This window comes from Pipistrellus hanaki (genome assembly GCF_964339955.1).
Source record: "Pipistrellus hanaki genome assembly, chromosome: 1".
NCBI lineage: Eukaryota > Metazoa > Chordata > Mammalia > Chiroptera > Vespertilionidae > Pipistrellus > Pipistrellus hanaki.
Genome location: NC_140503.1, coordinates 49,315,881 through 49,337,843, shown reverse-complemented (window position 1 = coordinate 49,337,843; position 21,963 = coordinate 49,315,881). Strand labels below are relative to the sequence as shown.

At 40.2% G+C, this 21,963-nt stretch overlaps 1 protein-coding gene across 1 annotated transcript in view; it reads left to right on the top strand.

Annotated features, from left to right (window-relative positions):
* MYZAP (myocardial zonula adherens protein) overlaps positions 1-19,921 on the top strand; it is an 87,051-nt gene extending 67,130 nt beyond the window's left edge. Inside the window, exons 11-13 of the mRNA XM_084878161.1 lie at positions 2,548-2,631; positions 10,523-10,623; positions 18,941-19,921. Of these exons, the coding sequence (XP_084734287.1) occupies positions 2,548-2,631; positions 10,523-10,623; positions 18,941-19,040 (285 nt within the window). The 3' untranslated portion in view covers positions 19,041-19,921. The remainder of the gene's footprint in view (positions 1-2,547; positions 2,632-10,522; positions 10,624-18,940) is intronic.
* Positions 19,922-21,963: the final 2,042 nt, after the last annotated feature.

The window sequence follows — 21,963 nt, the reverse complement described above, 5'->3', positions numbered from 1 at the left end:
GTTTTTAAGTTTTCTCCATGGAAAAAGTTAGGAAATGCATATTTAACAAAAGAAAATAAAAGATTATGAGTTCCTACTGATATTTTTATTTCGAATTTAATAAAACTTTTTACTTCTTTGATTTCATACTTGAATTTCTTTCTATTACACTAAAAATCTTGATATAAATATAAAACACTAGCAACTTAATGCACGAAATTTGTGAACGGGGCTCGACCCTCGCAGCCTGGGCTTTGTCTGGAAGGTTATCTGGACAGTATTCTGCTGTTCAGTCTAACTAGCATATTAGCTTTTTATTATATAGCTCTTCATTATATAGCTCTTTATTATATAGAATGTTTAACAATATATTGGTTTAAAAATAACAATACTGATATTACTACAAACAATTTTCCTAGTGAATGAGAGATTTTTTTTTTTGCAATCTGTTTATCTTTAGAATACATTTCACTAAAAAATATAGTCTAATTACCTTGTTAAAATGCTTGAATTAATTATTTTCACCCATTTACTATACAGTTAAGATCCTTTATTTCAGTTTGTTTTCAAGTTTTAGGATTCACTTATTTTGTCCATTTTGGTTTAGTTTTATTTTTGAACCTGTAAAATATGCTTCCAAAATTAAACCTATGTATTATAGTTTTATCAGAAAGGTCTTCCTTCTGTTTTGTGTCCTCTATCTAATTTTCTCCCCTTCCCTATGGTAACTATTTTTTAATTCAGATTTATTTTTATCTTTGCAGTATTTTCTTTTTCAAATATATATGCATTCATGTGTCCGCACCTATTTTACACCAATGCTAGCAGAGCATGTATTCCTTATAATACACCAGATCAGTGCTTTAGAGATCTTCATTTTTCTTGAAGGTTAGATAGACATCCAATGTTAAGATGCACCATGGTTTATTTAACCAGCCACTTACTTATAGAGTTTTGTTTTCTAAAAAAAAAAAACCCACAAAATCCTGTTTAAGTCATTTCATATTTTGGCCAATATTTCTTCAATATCTATTTTTTAAATATATTTTATTGACTTTTTACAGAGAGGAAGGAAGAGAGAGAGAGAGCTAGAAACGTCGATGAGAGAGAAACATTGACCAGCTGCCTCCTGCACACCCCCCAATGGGGATGTGCCTGCAACCAATGTACATGCCCCTGACTGGAATCGAACCTGGGACCTTTCAGTCCGCAGACCGACGCTCTACCACTGAGCCAAACCGGTTTCGGCAAATATCTATTTTTAAAAGTGTAATTGCTGCCCTGGCTCATGTATTCTGTGGTTAGAGTGTTGTCCCGCACAACGAAGGGTCACAGGTTCAATTCTGGTCAAGGGCACATACCTGGGTTGCAAGGTTGATCCCAGGCCCCTGTCTGGGTATGTGTGGGAGGAAACCAATCCATGTGTTTCTCTCACATCAATGTTTCTCTCTCTCTCTCTCTCTCTCTCTCTCTCTCTCTCTCTCTCTCTCTCTCTCTCTCTCTCTCTCTTCCCTCTCCCTCTCTCTCTCCCTCTCTCTCTCCCTCTCCCTCTCCCTCTCCCTCTCCCTCTCCTTCTCTCCCTCCCTCTTCCTTTTTCCCTCCCCCCTCCTACCCTTTTTCCCCTTTCCCTCCCTTTCATTCTCTCTAAAAAAATTAATGGAAAAATTATCCTCAGTGAGGATTAACAAAAAGAAAAAAGAAAAAAAAATGAATTGTTGAATCAAAGGGTAAGGGTAGATACAATTATATTTTTGTACTTTTTATAGGAATTGTGTCATTTTGCATTGAGAGAGATTTTGTAAATTTAATATACAAGATTGTTTGAAAATTAGTGCAGTCTTCAAAATCTTGAGTTACTTAATGAACGTACACACTATTCCCACTAGTTTCTGAGACACGGCCTGGTACACAGTACCCTGGTTCAGGCTTTAGGGCATCTGTGGTTTGTCTATGGAGACATGATATGTGGAAGAAGAGCAAAGAGGAGTCCAAGAGAGAATACCTGTATTAAAAAGCAAAGGTGAAAGCCTAGCTCAAGCCTGTCTCTTAGGGAGCCTTCCCTGCTCACCCCAGGCCGCAGGAGTCCCCAGTCCTCTGTGCTTCACTAGCGGTTTGAGTGGCAGTTACCCCTTCCCCAGATGAAAATTTTTGACACCTGGTTGAGCAAATATGAAGCACTAACAGGAATAACAGAGCTGCATGTTTGATAGGCTGGGTACCTCATATATTTAAACTGAAGAGTTGTTTTATCTAGAGTTGAATCTGCATTTCCCGAAGCATGTTCTGATGGGAATAAGGGTTACCCAGCAAAATCAGTGTGACTACCTGATTAGTTAGGTTACACACACCTAATGACATGGGACTCCAAAATCACGTCTGATGTCCCAGGCTTACCTGGGCTCGGAATTCCCTTTACATGGAGCTTCTCTTGTTCAAACTGTTCCATGGAACACACAGAACCAATGTGTAGGTCTTGTTTAAATGAAAATTAAAGGCGTCTCTTCCAGTGGGTTAACTTGTACAGTTCTGTATTTTTGACTAACAGTCTTCCATTTGTTTTCTTTCCAGATTGAATCATTAAAGAAAAAGGTGCAACAGAAGCAGCTCTTAATATTGCAGCTTTTAGAAAAGATATCTTTCTTAGAAGGAGAGGTAAGAAGCTGTTTCTTTAAGCTGGTGTGTCTTCCCTGCCATTACATTTTATGTTGCTGAACCTACCGTCGACACTTAATTAAAAATATGGCTACTTCCTGGCCTTATAAAATGGATTGAAGGTTAACTGCCAGCACGGAAAATGAGCTTCTGACAGCCAGTTTTTCTTTGCCACTTGGCTCTCCTCAGCCCCGCTTGCCGCTCACCTCTGCTGTAGGCTCTCATTTTTCTTGTTCAAGAATTTCCTTAGCAAGCCTGATAAGCTTCTGATTAATACTGATCATTGCCCACGCTTGTATAGTGCTTCATAATTTGTGAAGTATTTTCGCATGCATTCCTCTCACACGATTCTCTCCGTAGCTCTAAGCAAGGCAAGAGCAGGATTGTAATCTTTGTATTAACCAACGTTTATTTTTCTTAAAAAAAAAAAAAAAATCAAAACAAAACAAAACACATATTTTTATTGATTTCAAAGAGAAAGGGATAGGGAGAGAGAGATAGAAAAAAAAATCAACGATGAGAGAGAATCATTGATTGGCTGCCTCCTGCACACCCCTTATTGGGGATCAAGCCCACAACCCAGGCTGTGCCCTTGACCGGAATCATACCCGGGACCCTTCAGTCTGTAGGCTGATGCTCTATCCACTGAGCCAAACCGACTAGGGCTTAACCAGTTTTTAAAGAGGAGGCTCAGGGAAGGCAGGTGCTTTGCTCAGGATCCCCCAGCTCAGTAACCCTATGGCCGGGTGTTACTCAATCCAATCCCATGTTCTTCTAGGAAACTAAGTCAACACGTTTTAGCGGTGACTTAATTTCACCTGCAACTTTAAAGCTATTTAGTATTCCTATCTTTCCGGCTTGAAAGTCATTTTGGTGTTTTATATAAGTTCCAGAGAAGGAAATTATGGAGTTGGGGGGAAAAATTGAGGGCTTAGGTATTAACTGGAGGAGAAGCCAAAATCTATTTGCTCTGAAGGGTATGTAGTAAGAGCTTGGCATTGAGCCTCTTCCTTCTGAACCTCCATGAATCTAGCCTTGTCTGACGCTTCATTATACTCTTTCCCTTGGGGACAGTCCAGGAGAGAAGGACGAAGTAAGGGGCCAGGAAAGAAGAGGCATTTATTAAGGACCTCGTACTCATTGGGCACTGTTGACTTTCTATATTCTATGTATAACATTGACGTTGAGTGGGATCAGACTTCTGCTTCCTATTGTCTGGGTGATGCTGGGGAAAGTTTCTTATAAAATGTGAATGTTAACTGCATCTACATGTGTGTGTATGTGTGTGTGTGTGTGTGTGTGTGTGTGTGTGTGTGACTGTGCATCATAATTTCCATAGAGATGCATAGAGAGGGCCTGGCAGATACTGAGCGCTTGTTAACCTGTAACTTGTTAGTGTTGTTCTCCCTTTATTGAGAGGATGCCCAGTGAGTTAGATTATATTCTCCCCATTTTATAGAAGTGGAAATTGAGGTGTAGATGCATTAAGGAACATGCCCAATGTGGTGGAAGAGATGGTAAGCCTGGATTCAAAGCCTGAGCTCTTAACCAGTATGTTTGTCGGGATGGTGAGCTTTTAGTGGAGACCTACATTGGTGAATAACTATCTGGCAATTTTTTTAGTCACAGGATTAGGGAAAATTCGTATCCTTTTAAGATTGTGAGATCACACCAGTGATCTTCAAGTTTATCTAATTACATTGCTCTACAATACAGGGTTCTGTTAGGCACTAAGAATGTCTATTATGTTGATCTATTCTAATACCAGTAATTTTTATTCTGTGACTTTTCACCCCGTGCCTTAAACCATAATTTTGCCAACGGTGGTGTTTCAGATCTCTTTGAAATGTTTTGGTAAACAAATTTGGTAAGTTCCTATATTCTGTCTTATTAATAAAGTAGTTACTTTCTTTTAAGGGCCCAGACTTTTAAGTGGCAGACGCTGGAGCCAGACTGCCTCAATTGAAATCTCAACTCTGCCACTTACTACTTACGTGATCTTGAGCAAATTACTTAACTGCTCTGTGCCTTGGTTTGCTCAGCTATAAATGGAAGTCCTCTCTTGGTATGGCATCCTCTCCTCAGAGTTGTTACAGAGATTAAACTAGTTAATTCTAAATGATTAGAAAAAGTATATGTGTTTATTATTTCTTCAGTTGTCTAGGTGTCATTGATGTATATTTCTTCCTCCTCTTCCTCTCTTTTTTCTCCTTCTTCTTTTAAATAGAGAAATATGGATAATTTTGGTCCTTGAATTCATCATTTGTACTTACTGATGCTTATGCAATTCCCACCCCAACCAGATCCCCCAAAATTTTTCTAGCCTAGCCCCACTAGACTGCATTTTCATCAACTCATTCAAATCTTCCTGATACAAAATATGCCCATTCTTTTTTCCAAATTTTTATTTGCTCACCTCTTGAATAAGAAATATCCCATTTTCTGCCGAAACCGGTTTGGCTCAGTGGATAGAGCATCGGCCTGCGGACTGAAAGGTCCCTGGTTCAGTTCCGGTGAAGGGCATGTACCTTGGTTGCGGGCACATCCCCAGTAGGGGTTGTGCAAGAGGCAGCTGATCGATGTCTCTCTCTCATCGATGTTTCTAACTCTCTATCCCTCTCTCTTCCTTTCTGTAAAAAATCAATAAAATATATATATTTAAAAAGAAATATCCCATTTTCTACTTTTGATATAGAAGATATTCTCAAAATAAAATTCCAAGCATACATCTTCATTAGGTTGGTAAGCTTTCTGAAATTCTGCATAAATCCCACTATATATATATATATATATATATTTTTTTTTTTTCCTTGCTGGAAATCCTACATGTACAGCTACATTTAAAAGTCAGAGGGATTCAAATGTCTTAGTTTGGTCCATCCTGCATTTAATGTGCACTGTGTAGCCCATAAACCTCCCCACATGTCTGTTGTGCATTCCTGGGACTCATTAACTTCCCCGTGTACTAGTGGGGCAGCAGCCCCAGGCACCAGGGCTGCATGCACGCACTTTATTGGACACACATTCTTGTTCAGTGTGTGTGCTACAGCCTTGCTGCTTGTTTCCGTTGGGGGGGGGGGGGGGTTGGTGGCTGCCATGCATTTGTGACATAATTTCCAAAAGACTGCCCAAAAGGTGTCATAGCAGATGCTTCCTTTCTGGAAGACACCCAGCCTCCAGAGCCACTGGAGGGTATGCATTTCACATCTAAACACAAGGTGGTGGTATTTGAAAGCAGGAAAACCCTGGAACTTGATTCCGGATCCTAGAAGCAACCTCTTCAGCGCTCAGGCCGGGCGGTAGGCCATCTGAGCTGCTCTTGTCTGTCCAGTTTAGCCGTATTCTGCAGGACCGGGAGCAGCTGCAGGCAGCCTGTGTTTTCCTGTAGCGGGTCCTGTCCGTTTTATTTTTAAGTAGTTCTCAAATCTGTCCCTCCCTTGTACTGCCCAGGTTCAGGCTCTCACCATCTTTTCTTTTTCCCCTTGTCAACGTTAATATATATTAATTTATGTAAATAAACTGCACCTATTTAAAGTGCATAATGATGGATGTTAACTAGACTTACTACGGGGATCACTTAGCAATATATACAAAGATCGAATCATTATGTTGTAGATCTGGAACTAATATGCTACATGTCGTTATACTTGACTACAAAAATGAAGTGTAAAACGCGATGGGTTTTGACAGTCACAGATACCTGTGGAACCACCACCACAGGCAAGAAAGAGAACATTCCCATCACTCCCCAGCCAGCTACTCTGTTGCCCTTGTCAATCTTTCTTGCTAGGCAATCACTTTTCTTTTTCCTCCAAGGAGGGGACACTTTTGTCACTCTGACCTGTTTGCATTTTATGTAAGTGGAATCATATGGTATGTACTCTCTTGTGTCTGGCTTCTTTCACTCAGCATAATGATTTCAGATGTATTGCAGGGTGGTAGTCCATTGTATGAACATAGAACAATGTATTTATCCATTGTTGATAAACATCTAAGTTGTTTCCAACTGGGCTATTCTGAATAAAGCTGCTATGAACATTACTGTACACATCATTATGTGGATATGTTTGTTTGTTTTTTCCTCCTGTGTAAATTTCTGGGTCAAATAATGTAGATATAGGTTTAACTTTAAAGAAACTGTCAAACAGGTTGGTAAAGGGGTTGTACTATTCTATATTCCCACCAGCAGTTGGAGGGCTCCAGTTTCTGCACACCTGACTAAGTATTGTCAAGTCTTTTTAAGTTAGCCATTTTAGAGAGTATGTGGTGGTATGTCAGTGATTTTTATTTGTGTTTTGTGGACACTACGGATGTTGAGCATCTTTTAAAATGCTCATTGGCCATTTATATATCTATTTTTTGAGGTTTCTGTTCAAACCTTTTGCCCATTATTTTATTGAGTCTTTAGTTTTCTTATTATTGGGTTAGGCATAGTTTGTATACTCTGGCTTTTTGTCAGATAAATGTATTGTGAACATTTTCTCTCATTCCATTTGCTTTGTCACTTTCTGGATATATTTTGAAGGTATTTTTGTTTAGGTTTTTATTTTTTATAAAGTTCAATTTATCTTATTTTTCTTCTATGGCTTATGTTTTTTGCATCCTCTGAAATCTTTTATCTACTTCAGGTTGCAGAGATTTTCTTCTATGATTTCCTCTAAAAATTTCATAGTTTTTGCTTTTAATTTAGATCTGTGATCCTTTTTGGAGATCATTTTTGTGGTTTGTATGAAGTGTAAGGATTGATGATTTACCCCCCCACCTGGATACCCACCTGTTTCCTTTCAGTATCTCTTTAATTCTTGATACTGATCATCTGTGCCACCCTCCTCCCTGCCCTCCCCCTCCTCTTCTTTGGTCAGTCTAGCTATTGGGTTACCAGCTTTGTTGATTCTTTTTTAGAAAAAAAATTAAAGTGGCATTTAGTTTTATTTTCTTTATTATTTGTTTTCTATTTTATTGAGTCTTGCTCTGACATTCATTATTCCATCCCTTCTGATTATTTTGGTATTACTTTGCTCTTCATTTTCTAGCTTCTTGAGGTGGACCTTAGGTCATTGGTTATAGACCTCTCTTCTTTTTTAATGTAAGCCTAGCTATAAATGTCCCACGAATCTCTGCTTCAGCTACCATCCCACAGGCTTTGATATGATGTATTTTCATTATCATCCAGTTCAAAATATGTCCTAACTTTCTCTGAGTCTTCTGTGACCTATGCATTATGCAGAAGTGTGTTGTTTAACTTCCAAATAATTGAGGGGTGTGTGTGTGTTTTGTTTTGTTTTGATTTAGATATCTTATAGTTTTTTATTTCTAATTTAACCATTATGGTCAGAGAACAAGCTTTGTATGGCTTTAATTCTTTTAAATTTATTGAGACTTGGTTTATGACTCAACATATGGTTTCTCTCGGTTAAATATTGTGAAAAGAGTGTATCCTGCTGTTTTTGTTTGTGTTCTATAAATATCAATTAGATTTAGGTGGTTAATAATATTGTTTAGATTATTTATATTTTCCTGATTTTTGACATAATTGTCCTATCAATTGCTAAGAGGAGTTCTGAAATGTATAACTATGGTTTTAGGCTATCCATTTTTTTCTTTAATCTGTTATTTTTGATGGCATGTATTTTGAAGCTCTATTAATAGGTACATACCCATTTTTATTGCTATGTCTTGGTGATGAATTAATATGTTAATTATTATGAAATGTTGAAATATGAACACTACCTTTTTTCATATTCTTTGTCTTGAAGTCTATTTTATCTGATATCAACATAGCCAGTCCTGCCCTCTTACGTTTAGCGTTTGCATGGAATGTATTTTTCACCCATTTATTTTCAACTGAACTATACCTCTATATTTAAAGTGCATCTCTTATAGATAATATGAAGTTGGGTCTTGCTTTTTTATACATTCTAATAGACTCTGTCTTTTCATTGGAATATATAGTCCATTGATATTTATTATTCTGATATTGTTGGATTTAGGTCTACCATTTTATTATTTGTTTTTTTATTTCCTTTGTTTTTGTTTGTTTTGCTCTTCATTTCCTTTTAATGATTTCAATATTTTTTAGAATTCCATTTCAATTTGTCAACTGGAATTTTGCTGTGTGTCTTTAATAGTGATTGCTCTAGGTATTGAAATATACATCATTAAGGGTTCCCAGTCCACTTAGAGGTAATATTTTACCACTTCATGTGAAACGTAGAAATTTTGCAATTATATAGGTCCATTTACCCCTCCCCCTGCTGTTACAATTATTGTATGTATTGAGTCTATACACATTATAAACTCACAATATATTGTTGTAATTTTTGTTTTAAAATCATATGTATTTTAAAGAGATTAAGAGAAAATATAATGCAACCATTAAAATATTTATAATAGGAAATGCTTATATAAATGAAAATTACAAAGTACAAAAGTATGTATACTATAATCTATACATATGAGAGAACAGGGGAGAACGGATGCGGGGAACGGGGAGGGGATGGGGGAGCAAGAGAGAATGTTGATGTGCCCCTGGCAGGGAGCCAGCAGGGGTCTCCCATACTGAGTGTCAGGGGATAGATTCAGAGCCTGCAGGTTTGTCCTGGCTTGTCAGCTGCCAGGGAATCTGGGTTGAATTCCCTTCCTTTACACTTCACATTTATTTTAAAAAATTCATGGCTCTTTACATCCTCCAGGAGTTTGTATCCAAGCACCACATTCTGAGCTGTAAACCACATTCTTCCTCTCCAACAAACAAGCCTCTGTATCCATAGGACTTTGAGACGTTTGTGTGCTATCTAGTACCTTAGGACGGAGCCTCAGCTTCCGCTCCAACTTAAAGAGAAGACAAATGCTGAAATGCTTTTTTTCTAGTTATGCAAATAATATGAAAGGCATTTACACATTTTTTATTCAATAAATATGTATTATGCATCTCTTACATGCAATGCTATGAGGACATAACCAGTAAGATAAATATGGTCATTGCCACATGAAAATTTAGTCTAGCATTATAGAAAATAAGTAGAACTTTTAAGTACATATCTAAAAATCTCAATATACAGAGATAACCATTGTTAATTGCTTTCTGAATTTTTTGTGTAAGTTTTTGCCCATTAGATTTTAGGCACCATCATTTCATCTGTTTTCATTACAATATCCTCAATGTTTTTTGCTCCTTTGTCCTTCATTTTCCCCATGGGGCAAATTTCCAATTCCCGAGCATGTGATCATCAACCTACGTAATGTTTGGCCCTGCCTTGAAAAAAAATAATTAGAATGCTAATTTCAATCCCAAAGAGCTTGTTCTATTTTATATGTTTGAGATTCTGAATTTTCCACACCTATGAAATACTAATTATTAAGTTATAGAGGTATTTCTCATTAAATTAAATTAATAGAGTTACTCATTTTATAGTTTAATAAGGGAGTATTAAAAGCTGAACTTACCTTATTTATAATTGTAAAAATGCACTAAATATCTAAGTTCCCATCAATAAGTTAAATAAATAATGTACATCTATACAAAGGAATGCTATGAATGCATTAAAAGAGTTTGTTGTTATAAAAAGAAAACTAATAAATGTGGAAAGGTATTCACAACAAATTGTTAAGTGAAAAAACAGATTTAATATGTAGATCAGGATATTTTGTTTGTTTCCATTTATGTAAAATTGGATACATATGTATGTGCATGCACAGAAAGCTACCTGTAAGAGTCCAATCTATGTATTTCTTCAATTCCTGCTGTATAAGAGATGCTTGATTAATACATTGTAATGGATGTCCATGTCATGGGGGAAAATCTGATAATACATATAAACTATATCATGTATATTTGTGGGGGAACATATTTGCTTTATTAAAAACACTTTTTTTTCTCCCGCTTCTCTAGAATAATGAATTACAAAGCAAGCTGGATTACTTAACAGAAAACCAGCCCAAGACTGAAGTGGAAACCAGAGAGGTTGGAGTGGGCTGTGATCTTGTACCCAGGTATTTAGGAATTTCCTGTTTTTCTGACTCAAATTCTTCTTTGACTTAAAAAAATACTTTCTTGAGCTGTTATGATGAGAATTGCATTCTTTCTATCAAAAATATTTCTTCAAAGATAAGTGGTGACTGCTGAAGCATCTGAGTGGTTTCTGTGGGAGTTGCAGGGGGTGGGGCGGTGGGGGGGGCATTGTTCAGGGGGGAGGGGAGGTAAAGGAGAGATCTGGGAAGCCACTTCAGGGAGCGATTGAGTGCCACTATCAGTGAGTGCATTTCTCCCTTCTTCCTCTCTCCCTTCCTCCCCTCCTTTCCCTCTCTTTTCCCTCCCTCTCTCCTTCCCTTATCCTTTCCCCTTCCTCCTCTCCTCTCCCTCCTTCCCTTCCTCCTTCCCTTTCCCTCCCTCCCTCTCTCCCTCCCTCCCTCCCTCCCTCCCTCCCTCCCTCCCTCCCTCCCTCCCTCCCTCCCTCCCTCCCTCCCTTCCTTCCTTCCTTCCTTCCTTCCTTCCTTCCTTCCTTCCTTCCTTCCTTCCTTCCTTTCTTCCTTCCTTCCTCAGACATTGTGCCAGACAGTTATGACATGGAAAAGAATGAGATTTAGTTCCGGTCCCAGAGTGCAGCCTGGAAAGAAAGACAGATATTTGGTAGTGACTTACAACAGTGTGAGAGGGACCTGTGAGGGAGGGAGAGTTTAAATCTTGGACAAAATTCATCTATGTCCCAGCACCAAAACAGAGTATTGTCAAGCACTGAATCAGATTCATAAATAACTGCTGTGCTTCAGTCATGAGCAGATATACCACAACCATAGCCTGTTGGATTCTGTTGCATTTCTGCACTAGAGGACCGACACATTCAATGTTAAGCTCCACATGACCATGCCTAGGTTACATGCTTGGGAACTTGTAATGAACCCACTGGCTCCAGGTGCTCACAACTGTGCTTGACCCAAAGAGGACATAAAACAAGCTGATAAGAAGGATGCTGATGACATGTGGTTTGTGACTTAGATCACCAAGGTCACATTGTTCTCCTTTACATTGCTTGTTTTCTGGTAAAAGCAAGGCAAATTTCATCACTCTGATATGATTAATAGAAAAAGTTTTTTAAAAAGAAAGAAAGACAAAGGGGGAGAAGATTATGTAAATAGACCCCAGGTCTCACCCATGTGGGGTACAGAGTACATAATAAAAGTGTTGCCAAAAAGCGCCCTGGCCAGGTAGCTCAGTTGATTAGAGCAACATCTCCATCTGCCAAGGTTGTGGGTTCCATCCCTGGTCAAGGCACATACAAGAATCAACCAGTGAATACATAAATAAATGGAACAACAACGGCATGTCTCTCTCTCTCTCTCTCTCTCTCTCTCTCTCTCTCTCTCTCTCTCTCTCTCTCGTTAATAAATTAATAAAAAAAAACTTTTAAAAAGAAATGATTGATCATACTCAGGAACTCCTTTTGAAATATAAAGTGAGGCCATTTCCCTCCTTTTCATTTTTTAAGAACCAAGTGACTTCGTCCACCCTAATTGCCCACATAATAAATCTTGTTGGGCTAGGACAGGTCCAAAACCATGTCTGAAACCAATCAGTTGTTTGTTTTCTAATTCCCACATTTTGGCTTAAAACATGCTTTTCAATTTGTATGCCGAAGGATAGCCTGGAGCAAACTTTTATGGCGAAGTCATGAAACCACAAAGCGGTTTTCATAATGGAAGTGCTGACAGACCCTTAACTTATGGCCACGGTGAACTTGGAAGCCACTTCAGTATCTGAAAGCAGCTTTTCCATAAATGTAACATTTGGTCTCCCCCAGGATCCATCTTAGCACTTTAACTACCTGGGTCAATCAGCAGAGGAAATGAAAACTACGTATCCACATTTCCGAAAAGGCAGAATAATATTTCATGCGTTTCCTCACAGATATTTATTAAGTGCCTACTATGTGACAGGCACCTTGCCAGCCGGGGTGGTGAGGACCACGAGGTCTTTAGAGATTATCCGGGCCAGTAGTTTTCCACCTGTGCTTCTCGGAACCGCCACACTCCGTGCTAGGGCTTTCCCCACCACCACCATCACCAAAGAAAACAAACGAGAAGAACTCGGCTTTTAGTGTGTTTGATAGTTGGGTTCCAAGTAAGATTTTGTTGGAATAAACAGTTCTATGATCAAACAAGTTGGAAGCCCCTGGTCTAGCTTAATCCCCATGTTTTATAGACACCAAAACTGAGGCCCAGAGAGATAACGTGATGACTGGATGCCACACGGCCAGGATGAGAGCCAGGCTTTCTGAGTCCTGGTGTGGTACATTTGTGGTTTTAAAATAACAAATAGAGTCACTAATTGTGTTGTGTATGTTCCAACAAAATTCCTGGTTCTTTTTTGGACTTCAGACGTGCGTCTAACCAATACAAGATTCATGGTGTTTTCGAGGCTATTTTACAAACAGGCTCCTCCACTGTGTTTTAGATCAGCGAAAGTACTGAGTTAAGCCTCAGAGATGTGCAGGGTTTGGTCCTTACGCCCTGTTCTTCTCCCACAAGGGACTCGGCAGTGTGGTCCAGCTGGGGCCCTCGGGCTGCAGGTGTGCCCTGCTCGGCCAGCTGTCAGCTGAGCACTGCCTTGGGCAAGCTACGTAATCTCTTTTAAGCCTCAGTGATTTCCACCTTAAAATGGGAGTGAAGATGACAATATCAGATCTCAGAGGGCTGCTAAGAGGATTACATGAAAACATGTGTATAAAATGTTTAGCATGGTAACCAGAACTAAATTAAGCACTTCTTAAAGAATAGCTATTACTATTAAACCAAGTAAAATCTCTGACTTTACATGTAAGACATTTATCAAATATAAATGAATTTGTGTGTGCTAAGGCAATATATCCAACTTAATTCTTATTGGTGGTTAGTAGTGATCTTGTTAAATGTATTAATAGCTTATTCAAGGGCATAGTGCTTTAGTATGCATTGAGCTCCTCAGTTAAACCATCAGTGGTCTGAAACCCTCTAGACAGGCCCAGTGGTTGAAGAGACTCTGTCAGTGGAGACATCAGAGTGGCCCCAGCATGTCCCAGGCCCCGGCACAAAGTCTCACTGTAGAGTAGCCGTACGACTCATTTCTGTTTACACCTGCAAGGGCTATATGCTGTGCTATGGCTAATAGCATCTGTCTATTAGAGCTGCTCTATATTTATGTACTGCTGAAAAGAATTGAAATCAGCCTTTTCCTTACTTACAAAGCCATCAATCCCCTTTATCATCCCTCTCTTCTTCTCCCCACCCCCTCCAATATACACACACATTTCCCCCATCACTGCCAACACTAGGTAGCCTACTGACAATGATGCTAGGGTGCCATCCCCTGGTCAAGCATTTATTTCATGACTGACTGAATGAAAGATATACCAAGTGGGGTCTTGGGCAGCTGATCTGTGTTATATTATGAATCTATATAATAAAGAGCCAATATGCTAATTAGACCAAACAGCAGAACCACCGTCTGGGCCCCTTGCAGGAATTTTGTGCATTATGCCTCTAGTTTATTTAATAAAACTTGGGAAAACATTTCTTGCTTATATTTTACCTCTTTGTTATTATTATCTCTCTCCTCCCACTAGAATATAAGCGTCATCAGGGCAGGGATTTTCATCCATTTCACTAACTGAGTCTCTCTGGGATTTATTTAGAATAGTACTTCCCACATAATAGGCATGCATATCTGCTGATTGAAGCCATCCCTCTCTAGCATTTGATAGTCCTTCTTAGAATGTTAACTCTTGGAGGACTTTCCTCTCTTGATTCTCTCCTACCTCCCTGGCCTGTCCGTCATGTTTTTTGTTTGTTTGTTTGTTTTGTTTTGTTTTGTTTTGTTTTTAATGGATCCTCTTTTTCCTCTAAGATCTCACTGTAGGAACTCCTCATGGTTCTTGCTTGGTTACAGTAGTTCCTATAAAGATGGCATCCAGTCTCCTGGCTTTACCCTGTGGCCGAGCCATGAAGGAGTCTCTCTGTCTTGCATATACAAGCCTTCATTTCCTGCTGCTTGCTGGACAATCCCAGCTCTTGTCTGCTTAATCTTCATATCCATCATGGAGCCAGTCAGTTTCTCTATCCAAGTCATTTTCTCTTAGTGGTGGTTGAATACTTGATGGAAGTTAAATTTGGATTTAGGTCCTGGATCTGCCTCCTCTTTCTACATCCACAGCTGTGCAAGTCAGTTTTCTCACCATGAATAGCAAGATAGTAATTCCCTCAGAAGCTTGCTGAAATAAGTAAGAAAGAGACATAGGGTCCCCAGTGCAGTGACCACATTTGCATATTTTCTTTTGCTGCCACTGCTTTCCCAGTTACCTAAGTTCAATGTACTGCAGTCACCTTTGAGACCGATTGTTTGCTCCTAGACTCACTCACTCATACAGTGCTGTCTTTTTCCTTCATGACTTGCTTCATATCTTTTCCCCCCCACTTCCTGAGGTTAGTTAGTGGCATGTCTAATCTCCCAACCTCCAGGCTCTTCTCTTCAAATCTTTTCCCTCCTTCATCTAATCTCTGCTACTCAAATTCCTGGACCAAAAGGATCTCTTAGTGGAGCGAGGAGAAGGGAAGAAGCGAGAAGGTGCTCAGTGTGATTTCAGGGGCTTTTAAACTCATATTTTTAAAATAAAAGATTGAACCACTTTATTTGAAAGGTTTGATGTATGCTAATTAAAGCCATAGAGAGCGATTTCAAGTCAGCTAACCTTAGTTCACAGAGAAAAGTGAAAACAAAAACAACAAAAGAAAAGAGGCCTCTTACTCCTGCCCCAAGTAAAACCTGGTTTCCAGCAAACTCATAAATTATGTCTTAATAGGTACAATTTAATGAAAAATATTCCCTGTGGTCATAAGTGCCGAGCACACAGTAAGCACTTTAAAATGCCCACCTTTTCAAATTTCTGTTGCAGAGACCAGAACACAAGGTAGCTTTTGTCAAAACTGTAGTTGCTGATTCTGCTATCATTCCCCCAGGGAAATTCCTCTTTATGGATTTATAAATGGTTAACAATAGCCTTAATTTGTTAAAGAAAATGGTTACATTTCAGTTATATGGTTGAAAAATGTTTTGTGTTCTTAAATCTTATTGTTTCCTAGTGATCAACTGAATAAAATGCTTCACTCTTTTTGGTTGGGCTGTGTGAGCCTGTTTTTGAAACCTGGAAAGTCCACCTTTATAAATATTTCTGCACTTTATGGCTTTTAGGATATTATCACCGGAGACCATTTCTGTTATAGGGAATTTTCACAGTGGTGAAAATTGCCATCTGGTTCTGCCCCTGGCACTCCACGAACCTGCCTGGTGAGGTCACTGTGGACCCCTGGGTTGCCAGATCCTGTGGCTTCCTCAGTGCGGCAGGTGACACTCTGAGCATCCTTCTCAGCACCCTTCGTCTCCTGGTCCCCTCTGCCACCTGCATGTGGGGGATCTGTGCCTGGCCTGAGTGAGCTTCTGGGGCCATGAAGATGAGTGAAATGCAGTTCAAGAACTGACACCCAGCAGAGGAGACAAATGCATGGGCCAGAGGGTGCAATGGGGGTGCTCCCAGTGGTGTGTCAGAAGCCTGTGTGACTGGCCTTTTCAGGGTGTTACCGTGAGGGTAAGGCGGAGGGCTTGGAAAGGACCTATTGAATCAATTGGGGAGAGACATGTGAAGTTTAAAATCCCCTCCCACATCCAAGCTTCTAATAGACCTCGTTAAGAAACTGTCTCCCTTTCTAATTGGTGTTTCTAGTACTCTTTAGTTGAAAATCACTGCAAGGCAGGTGTTAGTGTTGGGATCCTTTAGCAGAAGGGAACCTTTGGGAAGCAGGAACCTTTGGGAAGCGCTGCTCTAGGAACTGTGAACGGATAAAAAAGGAAGGATCATTTCTATCACTGGTTGGGGGAATCGGGGAAATTGTCATATGAGAGGTGCTGCCTGGTTTGAGTCTTGAAAATCAGGCAGAAATTCATCAGATCGATCTGATTAGGGAAGCACTCGAGGTGGAGGGGACAGCATGAGGTTGAGAGAGGTGGGCTGCCATGCGGTGAATGGTGAGGATTGTGTTTTGGTTTGCAAGGCCAGCCAAGAGGTAAAACAGGAGATGGTGGAGGACCTTTGGACCAGACAGAGGAGTTGGAATTCACCCAGGAAATAATGGGGAGATTTTGGAGAATTTTAACAATGTTGTCTTTTTAGGAAGATGTCCTTGACAGCAAATGACAGTAAATTCAGGGAGGTGGAGTCAGGGAGACCATTTAGGACACTGTTCCAAAATTCAAAGATAAAATATGAGAGCCTGAACTAAGGCAGTGGCCAAGGTGATAGAGAAATGAGATCACAAAACAGTACTTCAGATTCCATACCACTTGGTGAGTAATTGGACATGAAAAGTTAGGGGAAAGGGAGTTGAGTCTTATACCTCATATACACCATTGGTCATTGCAACAGTCGGGATAAGAAATGTAGCAGCTATAGCAAACAGCCCAGAGATATTGGGGGCTGAGCACAGTAAAGGTTGATTTCTCAGCACAATCTAAGGCAGGTTGGTATGGGCCTCGCTCCACACAGCCATCCAGGAACCCAGGATTCTCCTTCTAGTGACTCTGCCTGGGCTTTTGAGTCCCCTTGGATCCTCTACTGTATCCTCTGCATGGAAGGAAAGAGAGATATCAGAGAATTATTTTTTCTAGGCTAAACCTGGAAGCAATGTATAGTTGACTACTGAATAATGCAGAAATTAGGAGCACCAGTCCCCACGCAGTCAAAAATTTGACTATAATAAGTAGGCACTTAGCATACATGGATTTCCACCTGCAGACAGAAAAAACAACAACACATTGACCCTTAAAGAACACGGATTTGAACTGTGTGGGCCCACTTATATGCAGATTTTTAAAATCTGTGTAATCCTCTTATGAGTGGACCTGCACAGTTCAAATCCATGTTCTTCAAGGGTCGACTGTAAATGATTTCTGCTCATTTAGTTACATGATCCAACAAATTGCAAGGTAGGCTGGGAAATGTAGTTTTATTATGTGTCCAGGAGGAAAAAATATGAGATATGGCTCCATCTTAGACACTAAGTTCTATTAAATCTACTTCCCACATAGCTCCCTAACTTCTCCTTGCTACTTTACCTCCAGTGCTACTGTTAGAATTCATTCTCATGATCCACCTCCATGATCACTAACCTTCTGCCTCCAAACTGACCCCTCAGCAGTCAACCCACAGCAGTACCAAGGTATCTGGCTGGAATAAAATATGAGCATATCATTCCCCACAACCTTGAAGCCTTTGGTGACTCTCTGTCCCTTTCTGAACTCCTTAGAGGAGCACAAAGGGCCCTTTTCCACCACGTCTTGGCTTTACTTTCCATTTTGAAGTCTTTGCTCCAGTTGAACCAAGTGTGTCTCCTTTCGCACCTGTGGCCTTCGTGTCCACCCTTCCTTGCCTTGACACATTCCCATCTTCCGCCTGGAATTCCCGTCTCCTTGCCCACTTGAGGAATGCCTGAGAATCCTCCAAGATTCACCTTCCCTGTGTGGATTTCCAGATGCCCTCCTAGTGATGCTAGCTTGTTCTGCCCTCAATTTGCCCATAATCTATTAATTTCTCAGGATCTTGGTTGGAAGGGAATATTGAAGAAATTTAAATGAAGGGCCTATTTGTAAAGACTTGGGCATCTTTAGGGAAAATAAGCAAAGGGCAGTGGCAGAGTCTGGGCCTAAAGAGGTGAAAGCCAGTGGAAGAGACAGAGGGTAGGGCTGTACCTGAGGCCTTTGCCAGAGAAGCATAGCCACCTGCCACCTGGCCAGGAGGGAACAAATGTTCTGACCTCTCTGTCCTCCTGTTTTCTCATCTTCTGCTATTTTTGTCCCAATTAGTCAAATGACCCAATGAATGGTAAGGGAATCCATTGATGCTGACCTTCAGATCAGCTTCCCAGGGGTGAGAGTGAGTGGAGAAGGGGGAAAGTAGATCTGAGTGGGCAAATGGAGCTCTTTACGTCTCTATTAGAGTCTCCCCAGTACATAATCTTAAAATGATTTATGTACGTATCTTTCCCACCAAATTATGAGTTCCTTCAATGCACGTTTTATATTTTTCTAAATCATGGATGTCTTGCACGTGCTAAACCTGTACAATCTGCTACAAATAATGGTCCCTTTTGTAACATTTAAATGAAATATTCAACTGCATTATTACAGTCGATTTTTTAAGTGTCGAAAAGCTATTTCCTAGAGTTGACTTACCCAAGAGCATGGAGAGTTTTGTTTCATCTTCCTGACCAGCCTTTTCTCATTTCTCAGCGAAGCACATCGGACCCGTGAAGTCTCTGCAGTGCCTTCCAGGAACTATGCCCCGTACGCACGAGTCCTGGAGTTAACCATGAAGAAAACTCTGACTTAGGCCCTCAGACACGTGCACTTTTTACAGATGGACAAAGGCCCTGGGATCCGATGGCTCAAAGTCTGGAAAGGGTGACTATTGCTTCTTCGTATATGCAGTTTAAGCCAGAATGGAAATTGCTGCGGTTCTGATCCATTTCATAAGATGTGAAGGAAAGGGGAGGCGTTGGGGGAGAGCAAGAGAGAGGTTTACAAGGTCATATTTCAAACACCCAACCAGCCTATTCTGCTGTCCTGGGCCATTCTTCGTTTTCCATGTAGTATACACTGAAGTCCTGTCAGAAGAATCCCCTCACAATCTATTTTGTTTTACTAGACTTCAGTTGGGAGGAAAAAGGGCATTCATTTGAAATTTCATGCTATTCCGTCCAGGACCATTTGTTACGCATGAAGGCTTTGTTTACCCATAAAAGTATTAGAGGCAGTATTTCTCTGGAGCAGAGAAGCCTGTCCACTAGAGCGTGGGCATCCGGGGAACTTGATGGTGGATGCAGGAGTTAGGGTAGGGGGTGGATGTTCCCAGCACAAGTGCGGTCGGTCTCCTCTTGATTGTGTGCAGCGTTGAGGGAACCCTTGGAGATGGTCCTCGTGTGGGCAGACATGCTTCATTCTGACCTGCCGATCTCTTGGTTTAATCTGTGCCTTATGCTTCTGCGGAGCCAGCTGAAATCACTGTATTTATTCAACCTGTGATTTTTTTTTTTTCTTTCTCATTTTAACTGAAAGAGAATTTTGTATGTTGTGGAAATTTAATCATGTCATGTTTTCAGTATTGATTGGTGTTTTTGTTAAACGAATGAGTAATTTGTTCATGCATGCTCTACTCTGATATATAATTACCCATGTCACATCTGTTTAATAAATGCCATATATTTTGTTCTACTGATGTTGTCTCTGTGTTTCACCCATGACCATGGACAAGGGTTTGAGAGTGGAATGAGACTCTGGAGTGGGTGTTAAGGTCAGGGCATGGTGAGCTTTCAATTAGCATAATCCATAGAAGCACTTATGAACCATAAGATGTGTGTGTGTGTGTGTGTGTGTGTGTGTGTGTGTGTGTGTGTTTAAACTCTGAAACTTAACTAGTTAACTCTCCTCTGAAAAGAATAAGAATACATGGTTATAAAATACAAAAGTAGTTTTTACTTTAAAAAATGACTCTCCCTTTTGTCCAATTCCCTCTGCTCTTAATTTCCTACTTCAAAAAAATAAAGCACCAGCCAAAACTGGTTTGGATCAGTGGATAGAGCTTCAGCCTGGGGACTGAAGGATCCCTGGTTCAATTCCAGTCAGGGGCATGTACCTTGGTTGCGGGCACATCCCCGATAGGGGGTGTGCAAGAGGCAGCTGATAGATGTTTCTCTCTCATCGATGTTTCTAACTCTCTATTCCTCTCTCTTCCTCTCTGTAAAAAAAATCAATAAATTATATTTAAAAAAAATAAAGCACCAAAGAAATGAAGCAAAGGAACTCAGGTGGGTAAATCCCTGTGAATGAGGATAGTGTAAAAAGGAAAATGTGCATATTGAAGCCAAACTGGTATTTAAATTATGGTTTTAGGACGTTGGGCAGTCATCAAAGCCTCATCTTCTAAGAACCTGGGAGAATCACTCCTACCCGACAGGTATCAACCTGTGAGAGCCAAAGGAGGTGTTCACACAGAGGCACTGGCCGGGCGCTGAGCACAGGAGCAATTGCTTCATTCTGAAGGTTTATTTTAAGGCTCTGCTGCCTCCAGGTTCCCCTCATGGGGCTGTCCCAGCCATGAGAAACCATGCCCAGAAGAGGAGCCTCTTGGACAAAGGCAGCCCTTGGGAACCGGAGAGAGAAGCTGGACTTGGAGTGGCAGAGGGACCCGGGAGCTTCGGCCTCTAGAGAAGCTGGTCGGACAGCCATTTCTAAATGAAATGCAACACAGGGAAGAATGAGAGTTTTAATGGGAGCGAGGCAGAAATGAACACTGCTCCGTGAGCACCACTACATTTCCTCTTCTCTTTTTTCTAAAAGAAAGAAAAAGGGGGAAATTTGAGTGGGTAATTTTACATTCAAAGAATACAATGGATCATTCTACAGCATTAAAGGTGGTCTCTATCTGAGGCCTTTGTATTTTTTTATCCTCATCCTAGGTTATGTTTATTGATTTTATTTATTTGTTTATTTATTTATTTTTTTAGAGATGGAGGAAAGGGGAAAGAGAGAAACACTGATGTGAGAAAGAAACATCAATTGGCTGCCTCCCTTACATGCCCCAACTGAGGATGAAACCCATAACCTAGGTATGTGCCCTGACTGGGAATCAAACCTGCAACTTTGTGTGTGTGTTTTGGGGGGGGGGGGGGGCGGGCGGGATGACGCTTCAAACAAGAGTCACCTAGCCAGGGCTGGGGGTTTTGTATTTTTAAATATATCTTTAACATGTAGAGAATTCTGAACATTATTTGAACTATTCAGAAAAACACAGTGAGTTCCTGAGCAGTATAGACTGAAATAAAGAAATAGAGATGACCTTTCTTGATCCTTTGTCAACATTAACTCTGGTGACCCCTGACCCACTACCTGAAAGAGTTAAACTCTTCATTTCCTCCTGAGCACAGGTCACCTGTAGAACTGGCAAAATGAACACTAATATGACATGGTAAACTTACTCTATTGAAATGACAGAAGTATATATAACAAAAAAAGATAACATCCTATAATTATTCCTCAGTTAATATTTTTATTCTAGTTCTTCCAGATTTCCTTACACACACATACACCATTTATTTTGTTTTGTTCTTAAATATGCTCCTATTCTGAGATGCAGAAAGTGCTCAGCCACTCAGTGTATGCTTTGGGCAAGTCATAGAATCCCTTCAAACCCCTGTAAAATGGAGACAGTGACAATTCTTTCCCAAGTGGGCTTGGTGTGATGATTAAGCAAGTTA